Here is a 27,851-nt window from a genome sequence, read left to right as displayed (position 1 = left end):
CCATGTGAGAAATTGCCAAGAAACTGAAGATCTGGTACAGCGCTGTGTACTACTCCATTCACAGAACAGCGCCAACTGGCCCTAACCAGAATAGAAAGAGGAATGGGAGGCCCCGGTGCACAACTGAGAAAGAGGACAAGTACATTAGAATGTCTAGTTTGAGAAACAGACGCCTTACAAGTCCTCAACTGGCAGCTTCATTAAATAGTACCCGCAAAACACCAGTCTCAAGGTCAACAGTGACGAGGCGACTCCGGGATGCTGGCCTAGGCAGAGTTGCAACGAAAAAGTATATCTCAGACTGGCCAATAAAAATAAAAGATTAAGATGGGCAAAATAACAATTGTAAAGAAAAGAAAAGAAAATGTTCTGACAACAGCTCTGGTGGACATTCCAGCAGTCAGCATGCTAACTGCACACTCCCTCAACTTGAGACATCTGTGGGATTGTGTTGCATGACAAAACTGCACATTTTAGAGTGGCCTTTTATTGTCCACAGCACAATGATCATCATGCTGTTTGCTCAGCTTCTTGATATGCCACACCTGTCAGATGGATGGATTATAGTGGCAAAGGAGAAATTGCTCACTAACAGGGATGTAAACACATTTGTGCACAAAATTTGCAGGAAATAAGTTTGTGTGTATGGAACATTTCTGGAATCTTTTATTTCAGCTTATGAAACACTTAACATATGGCGTTATATTTTTGTTCATGGTAAATACATGGGTCTAGAGTGTACTAGGGCTATGACTATACCAATATTGCGATATTTTTTTTCCATGGCAAAAATTTAAATACAAAGCAGAGCAAACTCATTGGTCCTTTAAAAACCTGCTGTAAAATATTGTGTGCTATAGCTTGGAAAATAAATAAATACATTATTATATGTGACTCTGGATGACAACATAATGCTGCTAAAATGATTATTTATTAGATGTATTACTACCAGTACGCTGCTGGTCATTGATTATTGCAACATCGTTTTAGAGAATAAGACCGACCACCCGGACAGCTGATGAAATTGAGGAGTATTTCTATCTGTAATAAAGCCCTTTTGTGGGGGAAAAACTCATTCTGATTGGCTGTGGCAACTCCCCAGTGGGTGGGCCTATGCCCAGTTATGTGAAATCCATAGATTAGGGTTTAATGAATTTACTTAAATTTACTTGATTTCCTTATATGAACTGTAAGTCAGTAAAATCGTTTAAATTGTTGCATTTATAATTTTGTCAAGTATAGATTGGAGGTGGCTGTTGGTATGGTTACGTACCTCTCAGTTCCAGGGTGGAATTCAGAAAGCAAGGAAGGCCTTCGCCGACCCTGCTGGTCCTGCAGGTGACCTCGGTAGTCCGGGACGGTGAACTCCTACACACACACACACACACACACACACACACACACACACACACACACACACACACAAGGTCATGACATGGGAAGCTATCCATAATAACATGGTGGGTGACAGCCAGTCTGGGCACAGTGAACAGGGCAGGTCTGCACAGCCTGATGATAACACATTGCAAGTCATAGCAAGAACACATATCACCAAAACAAAGCTTTCGCCAAAACCTTTTTTTAATTTTATATTTAAGATAATAAAATGACTTGTAGGTCCCTATACTTTCCATAACGCAAAACAAAGCGGGCAGCATTGCAGAATCCAGCATGTTAGAATGTATGAGAGGGATGAGAGGGATTAGGCATTTTTTCTCTTTGATCTGTTGTGAAAAGAACAGTAAAACTATCGGTGTCCTTGCACCAGAGGCATATCCAGAGACATTTATGTCTATGATACATCGACACTATCAAAAGGGGAAACTACTCTACTTGATGATTATTAACGATGTGAATAAAAAACTATTTGTTCAGTCACATTGGCTGCATTTACACAGGCAGCCCAATTCTGATCTTATTTCCACTAATTGCTTTTTGACCAATCAGACCAGCTCTGAAAAAGATCTGATGTGGTTGGTCAAAATACCAATTAGTGGGGAAAAAATATCAGAATTGGGCTGCCTGTGTAAATGCAGCCAATGAGGCGACTGTACTGTACAAATAGCCAGAGAAGCACCAAGACACTTCAGAGGTTATGGTGGAGCTTCACTGCAGTTATTGGCACAACCACTTCATCAGCCAGAAGAGGACTGGCCACCCCTCATAGCCTGGTTCTGGTTTTGGCCTTTCTATGGAGTTTTTCCTAGCCACCGTGCTTCTACACCTGCATTGCTTGCTGTTTGGGATTTTAGGCTGGGTTTCAGTACAGCACTTTGAGATGTCAGCGGATGTACGAAGGGCTATCTAAATTTGATTTTGATTTGAGTCATCAAGCACCTTAGTACCTTGGTCAAACATGACTCTAACATCTATTTAATCTATCACACTAGAAAACAAAAATTGTCTTCTATCAGGACACTGTGACCTACAAACAAAACTTGACATGTCAATGCACTTAACAGAAAGTTGAGGCTTACCTAGAGGATAACAACAACCGTTATTTTGTCCATAGATGGGTTGTAAATAACCAGAAATGTACCATTGACTGCATTCGGTATAAGTCAGGGTCTGAGAAATTTGTAATCAATTCCTAACAAACATGAAATGACCTTTGTGGATTGTGTGTTTTGGGATCATTTTTATGTTGCTACAACTGCAAGGAAAAGGTTTGAGAGAGACGGACCCTAGGTTATCAGTCAACTGCTAATTAATCTCAAAACAGTTATTATCCCTTGCAAATTAAATTCAAAACATAGGCCTTTTACTGTACTGTTAATTTCAATGTAAATTTCAATGTAAAACTATGAAGCATTGATGATTATGTTATAATGATTATTCGCAGGCCAGCTGGCTGGAGTGTTTACGGACATATTCAATCTCTCCCTATCCCAGTCGGCCGTTTCCACTTGCTTCAAGATGTCCACCATTGTTCCTGTACCCAAGAAAGCAAAGGGAACAAATTGACTATCGCAGCGTAGCACTCACTTCTGTGATCATGAAGTCCTTTGAGAGGATATTTAAGGATCATATCACCTCCAACTTACCTGATACCCTAGACCCACTTCAATGTGCATACCGCCCCTATAGATCCACAGATGATGCAATCACCATTGCACTGCGCACTGCCCTATCCCATCTGGACAAGAGAAATACATATGTAAGAATGCTGTTCATTGACTACAGCTCAGCCTTCAACACCCTAGTACCCTCCAAGCACATGATTAAGCTCGGAGCCCTGGGTCTGAAGCACACCCTGTGCAACTGGGTCCTGGACTTCCTGACGAGCCGCCCCCCAAGTGGTGAAGGTAGGAAACAACAATTCCACTTCGCTGATCCTCAACACAGGGGTTCCACAAGGGTGCGTGCTCAGCCCCATCATGTACTCCCTGTTCACCCATGACTGCGTGGACAAGAACGCATCTAACTTAAATCAAGTTTGCAGACGACACAACAGTAGTAGGCCTGATTATCAACAATGACGAGACAGCCTACAGGGAGGTGAGTGGTGCCAGGAAAATAACCTCTCCCTCAACAATTCGGCTTGTCCCCTAAGACCCTCACAAACTGTTACAGAAGCACCATTGAGAGCATCCTGTCGGGCTGCATCACCGCCTGGTACGGCAACTGCACCGCCAGCAACCACTGGGCTCTCCAGGGGGTGGTGAGGTCTGCACACTACCTGCCCTCCAGGACAACTACAGCACCCGATGTCACAGCACGGCCAAAAAGAGAATTGAGAAAATCAACCACCCGAGCCACAATTCCAGTGGGTCAGAGGTTTACATACACTAAAATGACTGTGCCTTTAGACAGCTTGGAAAATTCCAGAAAACGATGTCATGGCATTAGAAGCTTCTGATAGGCTATATAGGCTAATTGACAATTGCAGGTGTACCTGTGGATCCACAGTAAAACGAGTCCTATATTGACATAACCTGAAAGGCCACTCAGTAAGGAAGAAGCCACTGCTCCAAAACAGCCATAAAAAAAAAAGTCAAACTACGGTTTGCAACTGCACATGGGGACAAAGATCGTACTTTTTGGAGAAATGTCCTCTGGTCTGATGAAACAAAAATAGAACTGTTTGGCCATAATGACCATCGTTATGTTTGGAGGAAAAGGGGGAGGCTTGCGAGCTGAAGAACACCATCCCAACCGTGAAGCACGGGGGTGGCAGCATCATCTTGTTGGGGTGCTTTGCTGGAGGAGGGACTGGTGCACTTCACAAAAAATAGTTGGCATCACGAGGGAGGAAAAGTATGTGGATATATTGAAGCAACATCAAGACATCAGTCAGGACGTGAAAGCTTGATCACAAATGGGTCTTCCAAATGAACAATGACCCCAAGCATACTTCCAACGTTGTGGCAAATGGCTTAAGGACAACAAAGCCACGGTATTGGAGTGGCCATCACAAAGCTCCGATCTCAATCCCATAGAAAATTTGTCGGCAGAACTGAAAAAGCTTGTGCGAGCAGGGAGGCCTACAAACATGACTCGGTTAAACCAGCTCTGTCAGGAGGAATGGGCCACAATTCACCCAACTTATTATGGGACGCTTGTGGAAGGCTACCGAAAAGTTTGACGCAAATTAAACAATTTAAAGGCATTGCTACCAAATACTAACTGTGTGTATGTAAACTTCTGACCCACTGGAAATATGATGAAAGAAATAAAAGCTGAAATAAATAATTCTATATTATTCTTCTGACATCTCACATTCTTAAAATAAAGTGGTGATCCTAACTGACCTAAGACAAGGAATTGTTACTAGGATTAAATGTCAGCCATTGTGAAAAACTGAGTTCAAATGTATTTGGCTAAGGTGAATGTAAACTTCCGACTTCAACTGTATATGTTGCGTAATCCTATTTATAAAGAGCCTCAATGCAGATAAGACTGCGAAACTATGTTGCTTCAACATTACAAAATGTATTTTGCTTATCTGAATAAAATCTCCCCATTTTGTTTGGAATTAAATGAGCTATGATAAACCTTTGCAACCCAGCTTCCTCTTTCAGTGCCTCTGTCATTCCTGTATTAACACAAAATCCACCTGTTTTGATTTTAAATATCAAAATCTCTTTCCTCTTCACTTGGTTACCACAACCATTTATGTTCCAAAAGATTATGTTTCCCTAACCATTAGCCATATTTGCTCTGCGTAGTTACAGCCTGTGAGCGTGAAGTGTCCCATTCAACAGCCATGACAACTATAATGATCATTATATAACATTTCACAATATATGCTCCAGCTGTACAATAAAACTGTGTAAATAAACGTAGAAAACCAATCCCAAATAAAACAAAGCAACTTGGAACGGAGCGTTGCTTCTAAATGAGTCAATCACATTACTGTCTTCGATGCTGCAGAAGATAACCTGCAGTCTCAACTCAAATTCTTTATCGTCCGTGAGGTGCTTGAAATGCTAAATTAGCAACACCACGCAGAGTCCCGCAAACACATAAGCTAACTTCACTGGCACGTTGTGTTAGCTAATCCAAGTTTTCAAATGGTCAATTAGCCCTTTAAATTATAAACTTGGATTAGCTAACACAACGTGCCACTGGAACACAGGAGTGATGGTTGCTGATAATGGGCCTCTGTACGTCTATGTAGATATTCCATAATAAAAAATGTAAATGAGCCGTTTCCAGCTACAATAGTCATTTAGAAGATTAACAATGTCTACACTGTATTTCTGATTTATTTGATGTTATATTAAATGGACAAAAAAAAAGATTTTCTTTCAAAAACAAGGACATTTCTAAGTGACCCCAAACCTTTGAAAAGTAGTGTATATTATAGTATAATTAAATCCTTCCATCTCGCTCCCAAACCAACCAACCAACCCCCCCAAGCCTACCACCACTCCACCTCCCAAAACCAAGCTTGTCTCACCCTCCCATTCTTACCCATCCAGGCCCACTATCTACCCATGCGTCCCATCAGTACGCGCTTGCGACTAGACATTCAAACCCCTCCTGGATCAACACCCCAGTTGCCTAAATAATAATAATAATACTCTATAGCGCCCCTTGTGTGCACTTACAGCACTACGTATACCCCAGGATGTACAGAAACTGGTTGTTTGTTTTTTTTAAACGTGAGGGGCCAAATAAAAATTGCCCGTGTGTCAAATTCAGCCCACGGGCTCCCAGTTGGGGAATCTTGTAATAGTTAATCAGTTGTATGAAGAGAGAGAAAGTCATTCTTGCTGGTAATAGGTGTTAAGAAAAACATAGCAAGAGATGCAGTGCGAGAGAGTTATGATGTTACTTCATGCACAGTTTCTTACCTGTTGGTGACGTGTGGTGCTGAAGGTGTACTGGACAGAGTGTGGTGGGTAGCGGCTCTGCTCGCTGCTGAAGCTCCCCTGGGTAGGGGGGTAGCCCGAGCTACTGGACATCCTGGCTCAGTTTTGAGCCGGGCGGGCTTTTGCTGCACTGATCAGGGGCTCAGGTTGAGCATGGCTTGAGACCCAAACCACCTGAGGAGGGACAGATGGATGATTTCATATCTGTGTCCATCTTTCTCACACAAGGAAAGGAAGGACACCCCAGGTGAGTCAGTGCTTTTGAGGCATTGTGCAGCTGCAATATTTCTGTCTGAAGAGTAAGCTGAGCTGCATCTCAACTCCAAATGGGGGAGGATAGATTATTGTGCACCATATTAGTAGTTTTGTCAGTGTCAGTCAGTAATGGATTAGGTGAAGTATCATCGTTGACCAATATCAGTCTCCTCAGTCAGACTTGGTTTTCCTCTGCTAGATCATTGAAGCCACTCCCCCCAAAATATAAACATTTTATAAAAATAAATAACAGAAATGCCTTGTTTACATAAGTATTCAGACCCTTGCCAAGAGACTGAAAATTGAGCTCAGGTGCATCCTATTTCATTGATTATCCTTGAGATGTTTCTACAACTTGGAGTCCACGTTTAATTGATTGGACATAATTTGGAAAAGCACACACCTTCCTATGTTAAGGTCCCACATCATGGCAAAAACCATGCCATGATGTTAAAGGAATTGTGGTTCGGAAGCACAAAGTCTCTTCCTAGAGCCGGCCGCCCGGCCGAACTGAGCAATCGGAGAAGGGCCTTAGTCAGGGCCATGACAAACAACCCGATGGTCCAAGCAGCGATTACAGCCTTGAATCTTCTTGGGTATGACACTACAAGCTTGGCACACCTGTATTTGGAGAGTTTCTCTCATTCTTCTCTGCGGATCCTCTCAAGCTATGTCAGCTTGGATGGGGAGCGTTGCTGCACAGCTATTTTCAGGTCTCTCAAGAGATGTTCGATCAGGTTTAAGTCCAGGCCCTGGCTGGGCCACTCAAGGACATTCAGAGACATGTCCCGAAGCCAATCCAGTGTGGTCTTGGCTGTGCGGTTAGGGTCGTTGTCCTGTTGGAAGGTGAACCGTCGCCCCTGTGAGGTCCCGAGAGCCCTGGTGCAGGTTTTCGTCAAGGATCCCTGATCCTTGCCTCAATCCTGACTAGTTTCCCAGTCCCTGCCACTGAAAAACATCCCCACAGCATGATTCTGCCAACACCATGCTTCACCATAGGGAAAGTGCAAGGTTTCCTCCAGAAGTGATGCTTGGCATTTAGGCCAAAGAGTTCAACCTTGTTTTCATCAGACCAGAGAATCTTGTTTCTCATGGTCAGAGAGTCTTTAGGTGCCTTTTGGCAAACTCCAAAAGGGCTGTCATGTGCCTTTTACTGAGGAGGGGCTTCCATCTGGCCACTCTACCATAAAAGGCCTCAGTCAGAGAACCATCGTGTTCTTGGTTACGTCCCTGACCAAGGCCCTTCACCCCCGACTGCTCAGTTTGGCCGGGCGGCCAGCTCTAGGAAGAGTCTTGGTCGTTCCAAACTTCTTCCATTTAAGAATGACGGAAGCCACTGTGTTCTTGGGTACATTCAATGCTCATAAATGTTTTGGTACCCTTCCCCAGATCTTTGCCTTGGCACAATCCTGTCTCGGAGCTCTACGGACAATTCCTTCAACCTCATGGCTTGGTTTTTGATCTGATATCTACTGTCAACTGTGGGACCTTATATAGACAGGTGTGTGCCTTTCAAAATCATGTACAATCAATTGAATTTACAACATGTGGAATCCAAGTTGTAGAAACATCTCAAAGATGATCAATGGAAACAGGATGCACCGGAGCTCAATTTCGAGTCCAATAGCAAAGGGTCTCAACTTATATCAATAAGGTATTTTCTGTTAGAAAACGTTGTCAGTGTAAACTTAAAACAACTAAAACCATAAAGTATGTAGAATAGATAATGGACCGATGTAGAGTACCAGTCAAAGGTTTGGACACACCTACTCATTCTAGGGTTTATTTATTTTTACTATTTTCTACATTGATATCAAGGATCTGGATAGATTCTATATGGACGGATGGTCTAAGACTCGGATGGTCAATCTCATAAAACATTTAAGAAAAAAGGCTCAGTGCCGCTATCCTCGCAAGGTGAGGTTGAAAACAGGGGTGCCAATCATTTTGACACCCATCTTTGAGACCAAAAAAAAACGTGTTAAACTAAATCTATTCTTCTGAGAAATTGTATTAGCCTAGTATAAAATATATATTTTAAATTAGCATAAAATATAGCTGCGTATAAAATAAAGTCTATTTTGCTCATCTTTATCAAGGGTGCAAATTATTTTGGACCTGACTGTATATACTGTCTGCCAGTATGCAACATAGATCAGCGGTTCCAACCTTTTCCATTCCAAGGACCACCAAATCATGCTCAAAAGCGTGAAGACCACCATTTTTTAAACATAAAATATTTTGACAGTCAAACTGAGAGTACATTTTATCAGGGAATGTTATAGATTAATTCCAAATTGAGCAAATTGAGAAGCAGCTGCTGAAAAAAATGAGCTCCTACAAATATAGAAATTTACATATTTTTAGAGTGAAGTACATTGGAAAAAAGCTAAAGAAAACTGCAAGACTGAATTGGAGGCAAAACAAGCAACAATCAAAGATAGGCTTTGGAAAAGTAACTATTTTTCATAAAATTGTACAGCTATCTTAGCTAGCTGAATTGTTTACCAGTTGCTAAGCAGTTGCTAGGGATTCTCCTGGAAGAAGCTAGCTAGCTAACAAAGAACATCTAGTTAACAGAAGAAAAGAAAGACAAAATAAAGAGAGAAGAAAATGTACATTAGTGAAACAGTACTCTAAAAAAGACACAAGAGACAATAGTACAAGAAACAACGCTTCTATTGCGTTTATATTCTATGGTTTCCAAGATGGCGTAGCAGTCAGACATCCTTTGTCCTCGTCTTGTCCCGTGTATATGTTTCCTATCTTTTTCTTTGCATATCTTTTTACATATTTTTTCTAAAAACTCAACATAAAAACTCTCCTGCAACCAAATGTGGTGCAGATCGGTTGTTTTTTCCCCAAAAGTATTATTCACATCGTATCCGAAATCCACAACAGAAGCTAGCCAGAAGTTAACCAGCTCACAAGCTAACATTAGTATTCAGCTAACGACGGCTAGCGGTCATCAGCTATCCTTTAGCTCGGAAAGCTATCGCCAGTTTTGTACAACACGATTTTCGGTCCATATCCCCGGATTTCTACCGCAAGCTCTGGACATTAACACCTGGATCTTGCAGCTAACTAGCTGCTATCCACGTGACTATTGGCTAACGTCGATTCTGGCGCAAACACCAATTATCCCGGAGCCAGCCAGCTGAAGAGTTCCATCAGCCACTCCTGGGCTACAATCACCTATCCGGACCTGTTTTACTGCCGATGTGGAGCCCTGCTAACTGCGGCCCGCTAATTGTTAGCTGTCTTGAGCATATCAGCTGCTATCTTCTTGGGCCACTATAACTAACTATTTTGACAATTGGATTGGTCCCCTCTACCACACGGAACCCACTAATCTACCGACGGAAATGCACGGGGTGGCTAAAAACAGACCATCTTCTGCTAGCTTGCTACCCATGGCTCGGCTAGCTGTGTGAATCGCCGTGACCCCAACCAACCTCACTACTCACTGGACCCTTCTGATCACTCGGCTAAGCATGCCTCTCCTCAGTGTCAATATGCCTTGTCCATTGCAGTTCTGGTTAGTGTTTATTGGCTAATTTCACTGTAGAGCCTCTAGCCCTGCTCATTATATGATGCGATGACATCACCTTGTTTCAATGATGTTTATAAAGACAATATCTCTCATTATCACTCAATGCCTAGGTTTACCTCCACTGTATTCACATCCTACCATACCTTTGTCTGTACACTATACCTTGAATCTATTTTAATCGCCCCCAGAAACTTGCTCCTTTTACTCTTTGTTCCGGGCGTCCAACACGTCCAATTCTCATGGCTTTTAGCAGTACCCTTATCCTACTCCTCCTCTGTGCCTCTGGCGATGTAGAGGTGAATCCAGGCCCTGCAGTGCCACGCTCCACTCCTATTCCCCAGGCGCTCTCTTTTGATGACTTCTGTAACCGTAAAAGCCCTGGTTTCATGCATGTTAACATTAGAAGCCTCCTCCCTAAGATTGTGCTAAAGCAGTGAATAAAACACTCTGCCAACCCGGATGTCTGAATCCTGGCTTAGCAAGACCACCAATAACTCTGAAATCCCCAACTACAACATTTTCAGACTAGATAGAATGGCCAAAGGGGGCAGTGCTGCAATCTACTGCAGAGATAGCCTGCAGAGTTCTGTCCTACTATCCAGGTCTGTGACCAAACAACTACTTTTAAAAATCCACCTATTTAAAAACAAGTCTCTCACTGTTGCCGCCTGCTATAGACCACCCTCTGCCCCCAGCTGTGCTCTGGATACCATATGTGAACTGAATGCCCCCCATTTATCATCAGAGCTCGTGCTGTTAGGTGACCTAAACTGTGACATGCTTTTAACACCCCGGCCATCCTACAATCTAAGCTTGATGCCCTCAATCTTACACAAATGACAAATGAACCTACCAGGAACAACCCCAAAGCCGTAAACACGGGCACCCTCATATATATCATCATAACCAACTTGCCCTCTATAGACACCTCTGTTGTTTTCAACCAAGATCTCAGCGATCACTGACTAATTGACTGCATCCGTAATGGGTCAGCGGTCAAAAAACATCCACTCATTACTATCAAACGCTCCCTGAAACACTCCCTGAAACACCGCCCCACTTCTAATTGACCTGGCCCGGGTATCCTGGAAGGATATCGACCTCATCCCGTCAGTAGAGGATGCCTGGTTATTTATTTTAAATGCCTTCCTCGCCATCTTAAATAAGCATGCCCCATTCAAGAAATATACAAACAGGAACAGATATAGCCCTAGTTTCTCTCCAGACCTGACTGACCTTAACCAACACAAAAACATCCGCTGGCGTTCTGCATTAACATCGAACAGCCCCCGTGATATGCAACTTTTTAGGGAAGTTAGAAACCAATATTTACAGGCAGTTAGAAAAGCCAAGGCTAGCTTTTTCAAGCAGAAATTTGCATCCTGCAACACAAACTCAAAAAAGTTCTGGGACGTGGAGAATAAGAGCACCTCCTCCCAGCTGCCCACTACACTAAGGATAGGAAACTCTGTCACCGCCAATAAATCCACTATAATTGAGAATTTCAACAAGGATTTTTTCAAGGGGGGACACTCTTGACCCAAACTGCTACAGACCTATACCTATCCTACCCTGCCTTTCTAAGGTCTTCGAAAGCCAAGTTAACAAACAGATCACAGACCATTTCGAATCCCACTGTACCTTCTCCGCTATGCAATCTGGTTTCAGAGCTGGTCATGGGTGCACTTCAGACACGCTCAAGGTTCTAAACAATATCTTAACCGCCATGGATAAGAAACAATACTGTGCAGCCGTGTTCATTGACCTGGCCAAGACTTTCAACCCTGTCAATCACCACATTCTTATCGGCAGACTCAACAGCCTTGGTTTTTCAAATTATTGCCTCGCCTGGTTTACCAACTACTTCTCAGACAGAGTTCAGTGTGTCAAACCTGAGGGCCTGTTGTCCGGGCCTCTGACAGTCTATGGGGGTGCCCCATGGTTCAATACTTGGGCCGACTCTCTTCTCTGTATATATCAATAATGTCGCTCTTGCTGCTGGTGAGTCTCTGATCCACCTCTGTACAGATGACACCATTCTGTATACTTCTGGCCCTTCTTTGGACACTGTGTTAACAACCCTCCAGATGAGCTTCAATACCATACAACTCTCCTTCCTCCAACTGCTCTTAAATACAAGTAAAAACTAAATGCATCCTCTTCAACCGATCGCTGCCTGCACCTGCCCGCCTGTCCAGCATCACTACTCTGGACGGTTCTGACTTAGAATATGTGGACAACTACAAATACCTGTTATGTTATGGTTAGACTGTAAACTCTCCTTCCAGACTTCCAAAATATCTCTAATCCAAAGTTAAATCTAGAATCGGCTTCATATTTTGCAGTAAAGCATCCTTCACTCATGCTGCCAAACATACCCTCGTAAAACTGACCATCTTACCGATCCTCGAATTTGGCGATGTCATTTACAAAATAGCCTCCAACACCCTACTTAACAAATTGGATTCAGTCTATCACAGTGCCACCCGTTTTGTCAACAAAGCCCCATATACTACCCACCACTGCGACCTGTACGCTCTCGTTGGCTGGCCCTCGCTTCATACTCGTCGCCAAACCCACTGGCTCAAGGTAATCTACAAGACCCTGCTAGGTAAAGTCCCACCTTATCTTTGCATGCTGGTAACCATAGCTGCACCCACCCGTAGCACGCGTTCCAGCAGGTATATCTCACTTGTCACCCCCAAAGCCAATTTCTACTTTGGCCACCTCTCCGTCCTCTCCAACTGGAAACACTTCTCTCCCTCACTAGCTTAAACTTCTTATGGCTGGGGAGCAGTATTGAGTAGCTTGGATGAATAAGGTGCCCAGAGTAAACTCCCTGCAACTCAGGCCAAGAAGAATATTATGCATATGCATATTATTAGTAGATTTGGATAGAAAACACTCTGAAGTTCCTAAAACTGTTTGAATGATGTCTGTGAGTATAACAGAACTCATATGGCTGGCAAAAAACCTGAGACAAAATACAACCAGGAAGTGTGAAATCTGAGGTTTGTAGTTTTTCAACTCTTTGCCTATCCAAGACTGTGTACATTTGGTCCGATTGCTCTACCTAAGGCTTCCACTAGATGTCAACAGTCTTTAGAACCTTGTTTGAGGCTTCTACTGTGAAGGAGGAGAGAATGAGAGCTGCGTCAACCAGAGGTCTGGTACCAAGGCCATAAGCTCAGTCAGGCGAGCGCACGTGAGAGGTAGCTGCGTTCCATTGCATTTCTAAAGACAAAAGGAATTCTCCGGTTGAAACATTATTGAAAATTTATGTTAAAAACATCCTAAAGATTGATTCTATACATCGTTTGACATGTTTCTACGAAATGTAACAGATCTTTTTGACTTTTCATTTGGCCAAACAAAAATGAGGTATTTGGACATAAATGGACTTTATCGAACAAAAACAAACATTTATTGTGGAACTGGGATTCCTGGGAGTGCATTCTGATGAAGATCATCAAAGGTAAGTTAATATGTATAATGCTATTTCTGACTTCTGTTGACTCCACAACATGGCGGGTATCTGTATGGCTTGTTTTTGTGTCTGAGCGCCATACTCAGATTATTGCATGGTGTGCTTTTTCTGTCGTTTAAAAAAAATCTGACACAGCGGTTGCATTAAGGAGAAGTTTATCTAAAGTTCCATGCATAACCCTTGTGTCTTTTATCAATCCCGTAAGAAGTTAACTTCTTGGATATAGGGGGCGCTCTTTTAATTTATAAATAAAAAAACGTTCCCGTTTTAAACAAGATATTTTGTCACGAAAAGATGCTTGAATATGCATACAATTGACAGCTTTGGAAAGAAAACACTCTGGTGTTTCCAAAACTGCAAAGATATTGTCTGTGAGTGCCACAGAACTAATGCTACAGGTGAAACCAAGATGAAATTTCATACAGGAAGTGCCCCAGATTTTGAATGCGCTGTGTTCCAATGTCTCCTTATATGGCTGTGTATGGGTCACGAATGAGCTTAGACTTTCTGTCGTTTCCCCAAGGTGTCGACAGCATTGTGACGTATTTGTAGGCAAATCATTGGAAGATTGACCTTAAAACCTCTTGAAGCTATGGGTGCGCTATTTCATTATTGGATTTTAAAAAAGTGCCCGTTTTAAGCGCAATATTTTGTCACGAAAAGATGCTTGACTATGCATATAAATTGCCAGCGTTGGAAAGAAAAAACTCTTGACGTTTTCAAAACTGCAAAGATATTATCTATGAGTGCCCCAGAACTGATCTTACAGGCGAAACCAAGATGAAACTTCAAACAGGAAATGATCAGGATTTTTGACGCTCTGTTCTACTAACGTCTCCTTATATGGCTGTGAATATGCTGTGAACGAGCTTATGCGCTCTGCCGTTCGTCCAAGATGTCTGCAGCATTGTGACGTATTTGTAGGCATATCATTGGAAGATTGGCCATAAGAGACTACATTTGCCAGGGGGCCGCCCGGTGTCCTTAGTCGGTGCGTAATTCCCAGTGGCAATCCTTGTACCATGCGATACAGAAGGAGACTCATACTTCCAGGAACGATACATCATCGAATAGATATGTGAAAAACACCTTGAGGATTGGTTCTAAACAACGTTTGCCATGTTTCAGTCGATATTATGGAGTTAATTTGGAAAAAAGTTTGGCGTTTGCATAACTGAATTTTCTGGGGGTTTTTGGTAGCCAAACGTGACACACCAAACGGACCGATTTCTCTTGCACAAAAAATCTTTCAGGAAAAACTGAACATTTGCTATCTAACTGAGAGTCTCCTCATTGAAAACATCCGAAGTTCTTCAAAGGTAAATTATTTATTGAATGTTTTTGCTGGTTTTTGTGAAAATGTTGCCTGCTAAAGCTAATGCTAAATGCTAATGCTAAATGCTAGTTTGCTATGGTAGAGAAGCATATTTTTGAAAATCTGAGATGACAGTGTTGTTAACAAAAGGCTAAGCTTGAGAGCTAGCATATTAATTTCATTTCATTTGCGATTTTCATGAATAGTTAACGTTGCGTTATGGTATTGAGCTTGAGGCTATGATTACGCTACCAGGTGGTCGCTTGGTGTCCTCCGTCACAATTATTGCGTAATCTCCAGCTGCGTGTCTTTTTCAGTTTGCTTCGAGGAGAAACACAGCTGCCACGAATGAGTGCCACAGAAGGCTAACTCTCTAGCCCTCACTATCTCCTTGCTTGCTAATTCGGCATGTTAACTGCTAGCTTGTTTAGCCCAGGTCCGCTAACTACTACCTTGTTTACCCCGGCCTGCTAATCTGTTAGCTTGTTAGCACAGGCCTGCTAACCGTCTGCATCGCAGTGGCCCATATGTACTTTCTATCTCTTCCCGATTTTTAAAATTTGTTTATACCTTCCGGAAACCTGCCTCACCCAATGTGATACGGAATCGCTATTATTTTTAATTTTTAGAACACACTCAAGAACCTCCAGAAGCTAACCAGCTAACTAGCTACAAGCTATTTAGTCATTTTTTTTAACCTGGATAACACTTGCCAGTCCAGCCCCCCTGCCCCATCCACCGCTGCCCCTGGATTCTGATCACTTGGCTACATTGCTGATGCACGCTGGACTGTCCATTAATCACGGTACTCCATTCTTCTTGTTTGTTTTATCTGTCGGCTCCGCTGCCTTGTCAATGCCATTTTACCTGCTGTTGTTATGCTAGCTGATTAGCTGTTGTCTCACCCACAATCTTAGCTAGCTTTCCCAATTCAACACCTGTGATTACTGTATGCCTCGCTGTAGGTCTCTCTCAAATGTCAATATGCCTTGTATACTGTTGCTCAGGTTAGTTATCATTGTTTTAGTTCACAATGGAGCCCCTAGTCCCACTCCTCATACCTCCTTTGTCCCACCTCCCACATATGCGGTGACCTCACCCATTACAACCAGCATGTCCAGAGATACAACCTCTCTCATCATCACCCAGTGCCTGGGCTTACCTCCGCCGTACCCGCACCCCACCATACCCCTGTCTGCACATTATGCCCTGAATATATTCTACCATGCCCAGAAACCTGCTCCTCTTATTCTCTGTCCCCAACGCTCTAGGCGACCAGTTGATAGCCTTTAGCCGCACCCTCATACTACTCCTTCTCTGTTCCGCGGGTGATGTGGAGGTATACCCAGGCCCTGCATTGACCTCATCCCGTCAGTTGAGGATGCCTGGTAATTCTTTAAGAGTAACTTCCTCACCATTTTAGATAAGCATGCTCCGTTCAAAAAATGCAGAACTAAGAACAGATACAGCCCTTGGTTCACTCCAGACCTGACTGCCCTCGACCAGAACAAAAACATCCTGTGGCGGACTGCAATAGCATCGAACAGTCCCCGCGATATGCAACTGTTCAGGGAAGTCAGGAACCAATACACGCAGTCAGTCAGGAAAGCTAAGGCCGCCTTTCGTTCCAGTACTCTGCTGCCTGGGACTGGAACGAATTGCAAAAAAAAAAAAAAAAAAAAAAAAAAAATTAAAAAAATATTTAAAAAAATTAAAAAAATTTAAAAAAAAAATTGCTGAAGTTGGAGACTTTTATCTCCCTCACCAACTTCAAACATCAGCTATCTGAGCAGCTAACCGATCGCTGCAGCTGTACATAGTCTATTGGTAAATAGCCCAGCCAATTTTACCTACCCCATCCCCACAGTTTTTATTTATTTACTTTTCTGCTCTTTTGCACACCAATATCTCTACCTGTACATGATCATTTATCACTCCAGTGTTAATCTGCAATATTGTAATTATTTGCCTACCTCCTCATGCCTTTTGCACACATTGTATATAGACTCCCCTTTTTTTCTACTGTGTTATTGACTTGCTAATTGTTTACTCCATGTGTAACTCTGTGTTGTCTGTTCACACTGCTATGCTTTATCTTGGCCAGGTCGCAGTTGCAAATGAGAACTTGTTCTCAACTAGCCTACCTGGTTAACCTCTTGCTCCTACCTGGCACGCAGGCGTCCCATCTAGAGCTCTGGAAATGCAAATGCGCTACGCTAAATGCTAATAGTATTAGTTAAAACTCAAACGTTCATTAAAATACACATGCAGGGTATTGAATTAAAGCTACACTCGTTGTGAATCCAGGCAAAAAGTCAGATTTTTAAAATGCTTTTCGGCGAAAGCATGAGAAGCTATTATCTGATAGCATGTAACACCCCAAAAGACCCGCAGGGGACGTAAACAAAATAATTTGCATATTCGGCGCTACACAAACCGCACAATAAAATATAAAACATTCATTACCTTTGACCATCTTCTTTGTTGGCACTCCTAGATGTCCCATAATCACGATTGGGTCTTTTTTCCGATTAAAATCGGTCCATATATAGCCTAGATATCGATCTATGAAGACTGTGTGATAAACGGGAAAAAAATAGCGTTTCATAACGTAACGTCATTTTTTAAAATTCAAAAAGTCGACGATAAACTTTCACAAAACACTTCGAAATACTTTTGTAATGCAACTTTAGGTATTAGTACACGTTAATAAGCGATAAAATTCATCAGGAGGCGATGTAAATTCTATAGGTGTCCGTCTCGAAAAAATGTCTGGAGAGAGCTCGACCAAAACATCCGGTCAGAGACCGGAGGGAATCGGTTCCCTTGATTCGGTTTGACCAAGAATCAAAGCTGAATCAAATGACAAGACTCTAGACATCGTGTGGAAGCTGTAGGCACTGCAACCTCAGCCTCATTTAATTCGGTTCACTTTGAGCAATTCCTGGAAGTTGCACAAGGATATTTATTTCCATTTTCAGTGATCAGGTTTTCCTGCACTTTTCGATGAAACGCACGTTCTGTTATAGTCACAGCCGTGATTTAACCAGTTTTATAAACGTCTGAGTGTTTTCTATCCACACATACTAATCATATGCATATACTATATTCCTGGCCTGAGTAGCAGGGCGCTGAAATGTTGCGCGATTTTTAACAGAATGTTCGAAAAAGTAGAGGGTCGACTTAACAGGTTAAATAAAGGTGAAATAAAAAATAAAATAAAAAAATGTATCATCGAATAGATATGTGAAAAACACTGAGGATTGATTCTAAACAATGTTTGCCATGTTTCTGTCGATATTATGGAGTTAATTTGGTAAAAAGTTTGACGTTGTAGAGACTGCATTTTCAGATTTTTTTCTTAGCCAAACGTGATGAACAAAACGGAGCGATTTCTCCTACACAAATAATATTTTGGGAAAAAATGAACATTTGCTATCTAACTGAGAGTCTCGTCATTGAAGACATCCGAAGTTCTTCAAAGGTAAATTATTTTATTTGAATGCTTTTCTTGTTTTTGTGAAAATGTTGCCTGCTGAATGCTAGGCTTAATGCTATGCTAGCTATCAATACTCTTACACAAATGCTTGTGTAGCTATGGTTGAAAAGCATATTTTGAAAATCTGAGATGACAGTGTTGTTAACAAAAGGCTAAGCTTGTGAGTGAATATATTTCTTTCATTTGCGATTTTCATGAATAGTTAACGTTGCGTTATGATAATGAGCTTGAGGCTATAATTACGCTCCCAGATACGGGATTGCTCGACGCAAGAAGTTAAGCACCAGCTTTCAGAGCAGGTCACAAATCACTGCACCTGTACATAGCCCATCTATAAATAGCCCAAACAACTACCTCTTCCCCTACTATATTTATTTATTTTGCTTCTTTGCACCCCAGTATTTCTACTTTGCACACTCATCTATTGTCAAATCTACCATTCCAGTATTTAAATTGCTATATTCTATTTACTTCGCCACCATGGCCTATTTATTGCCTTTACCTACCTTATCTCACCTCATTTGCTCACATTGTATATAGACTTATTTTTCTACTGTATTATTGACTGTATGTTTGTTTTACTCCATGTGTAACTCTGTGTTGTTATGTGTCAAACTACTTTGCTTTATGTTGGCCAGGTCACAGTTGTAAATGAGAACTTGTTCTCAACTTGCCTACCTGGTTAAATAAAGGTGAAATACATTTAAAATTAAAAACACCAACACCAGTAGTAATCTACTTTTTCGAGTAGAAAGACGATGGCCAGATGTTACCCAATGCAACATCACAACCACCATAGAAATATTGAATGAGTCTTCCACTTCCCTCATTCATATCAATAAGTCATACTTTTAGTAAAAGTATGATATATTTGGGCTTGAAATAACATAACTGCCCGCTTCAAGCAAATTTGTGCCAATGACGTGTCTTTTCCTATGCAATGGCAAGTCAATTATTTTTTGCCTGTTTTTTTGTTTCAGGGCTGAGTTTTATTTGAATGGTACCATACCACCCACCAGCATGGCATTGTTTATTATTCATAACCACCTGCAAAGTTTGCAAGTTGTGACTGCTGAGCTAAATAATAGAATCTTTGGATACAGCAAAGATGGTGGATAAATTACGATGGTTCACTCAGACCATTTACCATTGAAAAAAAATTGTTGGTTCCGATCTACTTAACGGGGTGGCTCTCCCATAGACACTAATGCAATAGCAGCTGGGTCTGGTCTAGTTAGTTCATTGACTTTCTTCTGTCTCTGGCTCAATGGCTGGCTACGCCATGGTGAAAATTAAAAGTGGTGCAAACTTTTGCACCTCCACTTTTTTACCAGCAAAATTTCATCATCCATTGGAAATTTGTCAAGTTTCACTTATTTTTGTGCTAGTCTAAAAATAGACGGTAGAATTGCGTGATACGATTTCATTTTAGATGTCGATTATGGTAGCCCCCAAACCTCTCTGATTCAGAGGGGTTGGGTTAAATGCAGAAGACACATTTCCGTTGAATGCATTCTGTTGGACAATAGGCATGGTTTAGCTAGGCTGCTAGTCTTTCTGAAATAATTATTTTCACTTGACTTACAGTATGCTTGTCCGAACTGAAATGGCGCTCACATAGCTTTAGAGTTGTCCCCGACAACAACAAAAACTTGGGTTGACCTAAAGTAGTCTGGTCAATGTTTAAATGTGTATTTTTTCATATACAGACACACCTTAGGTGTCTATATGCATTGAGCTTGTCTGATGCTTAAGCACTTTGTTTGATGAAATAAGAAACAAATAACTCAAGAGGGATCCAGAGATCAAGATAACCAGAAGAAGAAAATTAAAAAACCTGACCCAACCATTCTCCTGCTCCTGCAGATTCTGCCGTTACTCTCCTGAAGTTGCCGGTAATGGGCTACATAAGTCGGCTGCACACTTTCATGTGGAATGCCAATTTTCCTTACCGTTTCTACCGATCTGAGTGGAAGTTATGGTTTTCATATGCACATTTTAATTTATAACGTCTTTGTGACGCAGAATCAATGTCATGTTGTTAATTAATTCTACCAACCTAAAAAGTCACTTCTATTGCCAACTATTTAAAAATTAACTACAAAAAGCCAACAAATCTAAACATTGCAGCCTGCAGGTAGAACATATCCTGATAAAAATAGATATCCTATAAATCACATTAGCTATGCATGGCCTGTCTGCAACGAACTTGAAACAAATATTAACTTGGGTCCAGCCTGAAGCTTGAGCTAGCAAACTTCCAACATTTTATAAAATATTCTGGGCCGTCAGAGTTTCCTGCGCCAGTGAGCTCAGAACAGACACAGCTGTAGGCTATTTGCGCAAGGGATAACGAGTAATCAGGTAGGCCTATTTTATGTAGTTTCCACTGGATCAAAGCATGATGTTTTTCCCTTTCATGCAGAGTGGTTATCTAAATGGGGAGAGCTGGAAAGATTTTTCAAATTAAGGAACTATTGTCATTCTCAATGGATGTAAAAACAGACTTAGTGTGCTTGCTGTTTAAGGAGAAGAAAACATTACATTCAGAGGCTCCACAGCTCAATAGTGGTTGTGTGTTAAGCCAATCAGATCCCCAAATGTGCACATTTATATGCCTCCATTTGCAGGCAGGCCAGGTAGCCTATAGGCCTTCTTCTAAGCATAAATTAGGTGTGTGATCTTACTCAACATTGATAGGAGCACTCCAAACAAAAAGACAATGACTAAATTGAAAAAAAACACAAAAAGGCAATGAAATAAACCAAAACTTGTTTCACACAAGTGAAGCATAGGTTGTGCACTCTGCGAGTAATGTGTCCAGTCCGACAATGAGAATGGTAAAAGACTAATAATAATAATAAATAATATATTGAATGCATTAACAGAAATTACCGTAACCAAACAAACATTGGAAATGAGAAATTATAGGAATTAACAGCAAATGTACTACAGTGAAAGTCGGAAGTCTACATACACTTTGGTTGGAATCATTAAAACATGTTTTTCAACCACTCCACAAATTTCTTGTTAACCTGTTACTCCTACCCCCTACTTTTTCGAACATTCTGTTAAAAATCGTGCAACATTTCAGCACCCTGCTACTCATGCCAGGAATATAGTATATGCATATGATTAGTATGTGTGGATAGAAAACACTCAGACGTTTATAAAACTGGTTAAATCACGGCTGTGACTATAACAGAACGTGCGTTTCATCGAAAAGTGCAGGAAAATCTGATCACTGAAAATGGAAAAATATATCCATGCGCCACTTCAATCGATTGATAAAGGTGAACCACATTAAATGGGGCCGAGTTTGCAATACCTACAGCTTCCACACGATGTCAACAGTCTTGTCATTTGCCTAGGCTTTGTTTCTTGGTCAAACGAACAAGAGACAGCCCATTTCTTCAGGTCTCCGACCGGATATTTTAGTTGAGATTTACCCGGACATTATTTCCAGACGTACAGCTATAGAATATACATCGCCTCGTGATCAATTTGATCGCTTATTAACGTTTACTAATACCTAAAGTTGCATTACAAAAGTATTTCGAAGTGTTTTGTGAAAGTTTATCGTCAACTTTTTTTATTTAAAAAAATGACGTTACAAGACGCTATTTTTTTCCGTTGGTCACACAGTCTTCATAGATCGATATCTAGGCTATATATGGACCGATTTAATCGAAAAAAAGACCCAATAGTGTTTATGGGACATCTAGGAGTGCCAACAAAGAAGATGGTCAAAGGTAATGAATGTTTTATATTTTATTTATGCGTTTTGTGTAGCGCCGACTATGCTAATTATTTTGTTTACGTCCCCTGCGGGTCTTTTGGGGTGTTACATGCTATCAGATAATAGCTTCTCATGCTTTCGCCGAAAAGCATTTTAAACATCTGACTTGTTGCCTGGATTCACAACGAGTGTAGCTTTAATTCAATACCCTGCATGTGTATTTTAATGAACGTTTGAGTTTTAACGAGTGCTATTAGCATTTAGCGTAGAGCATTTGCATTTCCAGATGTCTAGATGGGAAGCCTGCGTGTCAGGTAGGAACAAGAGGTTAAGCCATTTTGCTACAACTTTTGAAGTATTCTTGGGGTCATTGTCCATTTGGAAGACTCATTTGTGACCAAGCTATAACTGATGTCTTGATGTTGCTTCAATATATCAATCACGGATTACAAAAAGAAAACCAGCCCCGTCTCGGACCAGGATGTCTTGCTCCCAGGCAGACTAAATAACTTTTTTGCCCGCTTTGAGGACAATACAGTGCCACTGACACGGCCCGCAACCAAAACCTGTGGACTCTCCTTCACTGCAGCCGACGTGAGTAAAACATTTAAACGTGTTAACCATCGCAAGTCTGCAGGTCCAGACGGCATCCCCAGCCGCGTCCTCAGAGCACACGCAGACCAGCTGGCTGGTGTGTTTACGGACATATTCAATCAATCCTTATCCCAGTCTGCTGTTCCCACATGCTTCAAGAGGGCCACCATTGTCCCTGTTCCCAAGAAAGCTAAGGTAACTGAGCTAAACGACTACCGCCCCGTAGCACTCACCTCCGTCATCATTAAGTGCTTTGAGAGACTTGCACTGTTTATGACTTCAAACCTATCAACTCCCGAGATGAGGCTGGTGTGACCGAAGTGAAATGGCTGGCTAGTTAGCGCGCGCTAATAGCGTTTCAAACGTCACTCGCTCTGAGCCTTGGAGTGGTTGTTCCCCTTGCTCTGCATGGGTAACACTGCTTCGATGTGGTGGCTGTTGTCATTGTGTTGCTGGTTCGAGCCCAGGGAGGAGCGAGACGGAGGCTATACTGTTACACTGGCAATACTAAAGTGCCTATAAGAACATCCAATAGTCAAAGGTTAATGAAATACAAATGGTATAGAGGGAAATAGTCCTATAATTACTACAACCTAAAACTTCTTACCTGGGAATATTGAAGACTCATGTTAAAAGGAACCACCAGCTTTCATATGTTCTCATGTTCTGAGCAAGGAACTGAAACGTTAGCTTTCTTACATAGCACATATTGCACTTTTACTTTCTTCTCCAACACTTTGTTTTTGCATTATTTAAACCAAATTGAACATGTTTCATTATCTACTTGAGGCTAAATTGATTTTATTTATGTATTATATTAACTTAAAATAAGTGTTCATTCAGTATTGTTGTAATTGTCATTAAAAAAAATAATAATAAAAATATTTGGAATAATCTGCCAATTAATCCGTATCGGCTTTTTTGGTCCTCCAATAATCGGTATCGGCGTTGAAAAATCATAATCGGTCGACGTCTACACTATATCATCTACTGCATCTTTATGTAATACATGTATCACTAGCCACTTTAAACTATGCCACTTTGTTTACATACCCTACATTACTCATCTCATATGTATATACTGTAGTCGATACCATCTACTGCATCTTGCCTATGCCGTTCCATGTACCATCACTCATTCATGTATCTTTATGTACATATTATTTATCCCTTTACACTTGTGTGTATAAGGAAGTAGTTTTGGAATTGTTAGGTTAGATTACTCGTTGGTTATTACTGCATTGTCGGAAATAGAAGCACAAACATTTCGCTACACTTGCATTAACATCTGCTAACCATGTGTATGTGACAAATAAATTTGATTTGAACATAAACAAGAATTTCCACTTTAGGACAGGAATTACCTGAAATATGTGTGGCAACTTCTGAGGTGGGCCTTTAAAGGCTTATTATGATTAATATTATAAACAATACGCACTTACGTCAAATGTATTACAATACCAGTAATACTGGCAACTTACATTATTGTGAGAAGAAAGAAAATGTGAACAAAAATGTAACTGACCACCTGCAGTAACCCCGTGGACCACAGGTTGAAAATCACTAGCATAGACAAGCATCCATCAATGGCCTATATATCTGTCTGGACGGTAGCAGTGTTGTAGGAGGCTGCTGCAATGGTCAAGCCCAACGTAAGTATTAACAGAGGGGCTCTCTGGAGCAAACCTCATTGTGGAGGGCAAACCTCCTTGTCCAATAAAAAGAGCACACTACAAACAAAACATGTTGAATTGCCATGCTTTAATGTACACTACCGTTCAAAAGTTTGGGGTCAGTTAGAAATGCCCTTGGTTTTGAAAGAAAAGCTAATTTTCTTGTCCATTAAAATAACATCAAATTGATCTGAAATACAGTGTAGACATTGTTAATGGGCAAAAGAACACAGACACCGGACAGGCCAGCATCCTGGAGTCACCCCTTTACTGTTGAGACTGGTGTTTTGCGGGTACTATTTAATGAAGCTGCCAGTTGAGGACTTGTGAGGTGTCTGTTTCTCAAACTAGACACTCTAATGTACTTGTCCTCTTGCTCAGTTGTGCACCGGGGCCTCCCACTCCTCTTTCTATTCTGGTTAGAGGCAGTTTGCGCTTTTCTGTGAAGGGAGTAGTACACAGCGTTGTACGAGAGCTTCAGTTTCTGCAATATCCTTCATTTCTCAGAACAAGAATAGACTGACGAGTTTCAGAAGAAAGTTCTTTGTTTCTGGACATTTTGTGCCTGTTATCGAACCAGTTTGTCTAAAGGCCAGTTTTATTGCTTCTTTAAAATCAGTACAACATTTTTCAGCTGTGCTAACATAATTGCAAAGGGGTTTTCTAATGATCAGTTATCCTTTTAAAATGATCAACTTGGATTAGCCAACACAACGTGGCATTGGAACACAGGAGTGATGGTTGTTGATAATGGGCCTCTGTAGATATTCAATTTAACCAAACAAAACAAAGAAAATATGTCATTCCCAGCTACAATAATCATTAAGAACAATGTCTACACTGTATTTCTGATCAATTTTATATTATTTTAAAAATGGACAAAAAAAGTGATTTTCATTCAAAAAGAAGGACATTTGTAAGTGACCCAAACTTTTGAACAGTAGTGTAATTTAGAAAAACTCCTTACACCGAAGGTCCCCATCTTCCTTTTCGGAGTTACACTAATGCAGATGACAGCCTGTACAGATTAAATTTGAGAGGGAAAGCCTGAATGTTTATCTGATGTCCTCTGAAATCTAGGATTTGTCAAAACATCTTGTTACACAGGTGTCATCCAGACTGACATGGCGAAGACAAGAATGACAAGACACATTTTGTTGTCAGGATTAATCTGCCAGACAAATCCTGAACTGCTGTGCATCTCTAATGTCATGCTGCTTCCCTAAAAAAAATTGGCAATTCTTGAAGGGAACCAAATCGCCACAGTTGCTCTCCAAAGTTGCAGTTGCCTATGAGCTTTTCCTTCAAATGCATAAAGAATAAATTGGCATAAAATACCCTGCAGAAACACTGATTTCATACTTGAAATGACACATTACCTAGACTATGATGAAACAGGGATCCTCAAATCCACCCCTCTTATGATTGTGAACAATCTCTGATACAACTTGGATATAGGCTACAGAAACCAAAATGCACTAGCCGGAGGTGGCAGCTTTCCCCAGTGCGTTTTTGATGCTTGTTCTACATGCCCACAAGGATGGCACAATAATTATCTTCCATCAGGCTATGTCATCTTCCAGCCAAGAATTTAGCAACAGATAAAACCTAAGGCAATGCAACGTCACAACCACCAATAAGAATATTGAATGAGTCTCTTCCACTTCCCTCATTCCTATATTTTTTTTACATAACATGTAACGTTCGATAAAATAGTAAAACTGACAACCAATGAGGCCATATTATCGGAGACGATGAGACAGGTCAAGTGTGCACTTCATAAATAAACTGGATGATCTGAGTCTGCATCTTTAGGCCAGCTGACATTAGAGGACTTGGTTCACATTCTACTCAATACTGAGTTGCTCATCAATACAGAACATATCTAATACGACTCTTATTATCGTTTAGTACCAGTTTGTTGACAGACAGGACCAGATGTTGAATTGTAGTTGCAAGGAAAAAACGTATTGTTCAGGCTGAATAAATAACAAGCACTGATTGCAACAAACCACACTGAATATGATATTAGAGCAATGTATTGACTAAACATGCTGTCTCCGTGAAATATTCAAATAGTTACTTGTGTGTTTGTTGGTGATGCTGGTTATACAGATGTTTACAATTACTAGCTAGTTTGTAATCATGTTAGCGAGCTAACATACATGATGACATGATTGCCTAGCTAGCTAGTTCGCGCATAACGTTTACGTTACAAGCTAGAAATATAACCTTCACATCATCTCTGAAAATAAATTATTAACTACGATTGTCTAAAACGATTGAGCTAGTTAAATTTTCAACACAAGATTACAGCTGCAAACAATAGTAGCAACTTGGCATAGGCAATGCTCACTGCAGTCTGCTTTTTGCCTTGTTAGCTTACATGCTAGCTAGCTTACAATATCGATAGCTTGTTGCTGAATTTAAGGATATGTGCGTTTCATTTGTTGAAATGAACGGTAGCCTTCATTTGGCATAAATATGTAAATGCAGCATACTTGACCCGTTATAAAGTACATAAAAACATCACATACCGTAAAACAACATTATGTTGTTGGCTACAATATTTCACCTATGAATTTCAACCAAGCCGCCATCTTGCAAAGGGTAATTCGCACCCTATAGTACAGTACGCTAAAGTGGCAGCTAAGCGTAACCCAAAGTTCTGCTATATTTTCAAAACATGTCACTTCTGTGCACATACAAAGAGATAGGTACTCACCTCACATTCGGAAAAATACCCTGTAAGAAGTCAAATGGGGTCTTATAGGGCCGATGCTTGTAAATCCGCTGTTGACAGACTGTGGAAGAGTGTTGTAGACAGAAGGCTGCACCACAGAGTTTTGGCTGCACCACATTTGATTTGTCTAGTATCGATGTCCTGGCAGGATTGTGTAAATTCTTACATTTAAGAAAATACAGGACTTTCATGAAGCATATTTTTTGTGAGTGTTAAAGATATTTTAAAATAGTGATTAGCATTCAAATCATCGTTTTCCAAACTAGGTGATTTTTTTAAAAGTATTTATTTTTATTATACCAAAAAGGATAATGTTGTGTAACGTTCAAACCATCCCCACAGGCGAACCAAAGTTCCATAGTGGCTCCCTCCTGAGACAAAAACTGCTTGTTGAACCCCCAAAATACAAGTAATGTGTCCACAGTTTAGATAAAAACAAAAAAAACAAGATTTTAATAAGATAAATTATCGGTTGGTTGTTTCACGTTACCTTACTTGCACCTTTAACGGAGTTGTCAACAAACGGATGCATCCAACAGAAAAGGGGCAACTTTCATATGTCTATTTAACGTTATCATTAGAACATTTCTGAATTTCATATCAAATGGATATTCGTTTTTTTACGGCAATTTTCTGTGAGTTTTTTGTAGATAGATATGATAAATTGTCAGGGTAT

At 40.9% G+C, this 27,851-nt stretch overlaps 1 protein-coding gene across 3 annotated transcripts in view; it reads right to left on the bottom strand.

The window, feature by feature from the left end:
* The window catches only part of ncor1 (nuclear receptor corepressor 1), a 110,820-nt gene extending 83,500 nt beyond the window's left edge, over positions 1 to 27,320 (bottom strand). For all 3 annotated transcript variants that reach the window (XM_035782236.2, XM_035782237.2, XM_035782238.2), the window contains exons 1-3: positions 27,158 to 27,320; positions 6,300 to 6,491; positions 1,274 to 1,368 (exon numbers count right to left, since the gene is read on the bottom strand). In XM_035782236.2, the coding sequence (XP_035638129.1) occupies positions 1,274 to 1,368; positions 6,300 to 6,410 (206 nt within the window). In that variant the 5' untranslated portion in view covers positions 6,411 to 6,491; positions 27,158 to 27,320. The remainder of the gene's footprint in view (positions 1 to 1,273; positions 1,369 to 6,299; positions 6,492 to 27,157) is intronic.
* Positions 27,321 to 27,851: the final 531 nt, after the last annotated feature.

The sequence above is a fragment of the Oncorhynchus keta genome, chromosome 12 (assembly GCF_023373465.1).
Source record: "Oncorhynchus keta strain PuntledgeMale-10-30-2019 chromosome 12, Oket_V2, whole genome shotgun sequence".
Taxonomy (NCBI): domain Eukaryota; kingdom Metazoa; phylum Chordata; class Actinopteri; order Salmoniformes; family Salmonidae; genus Oncorhynchus; species Oncorhynchus keta.
The sequence above is the reverse complement of the archived record's forward strand: the minus strand, read 5'-3'. Positions and strand labels throughout refer to the sequence as shown.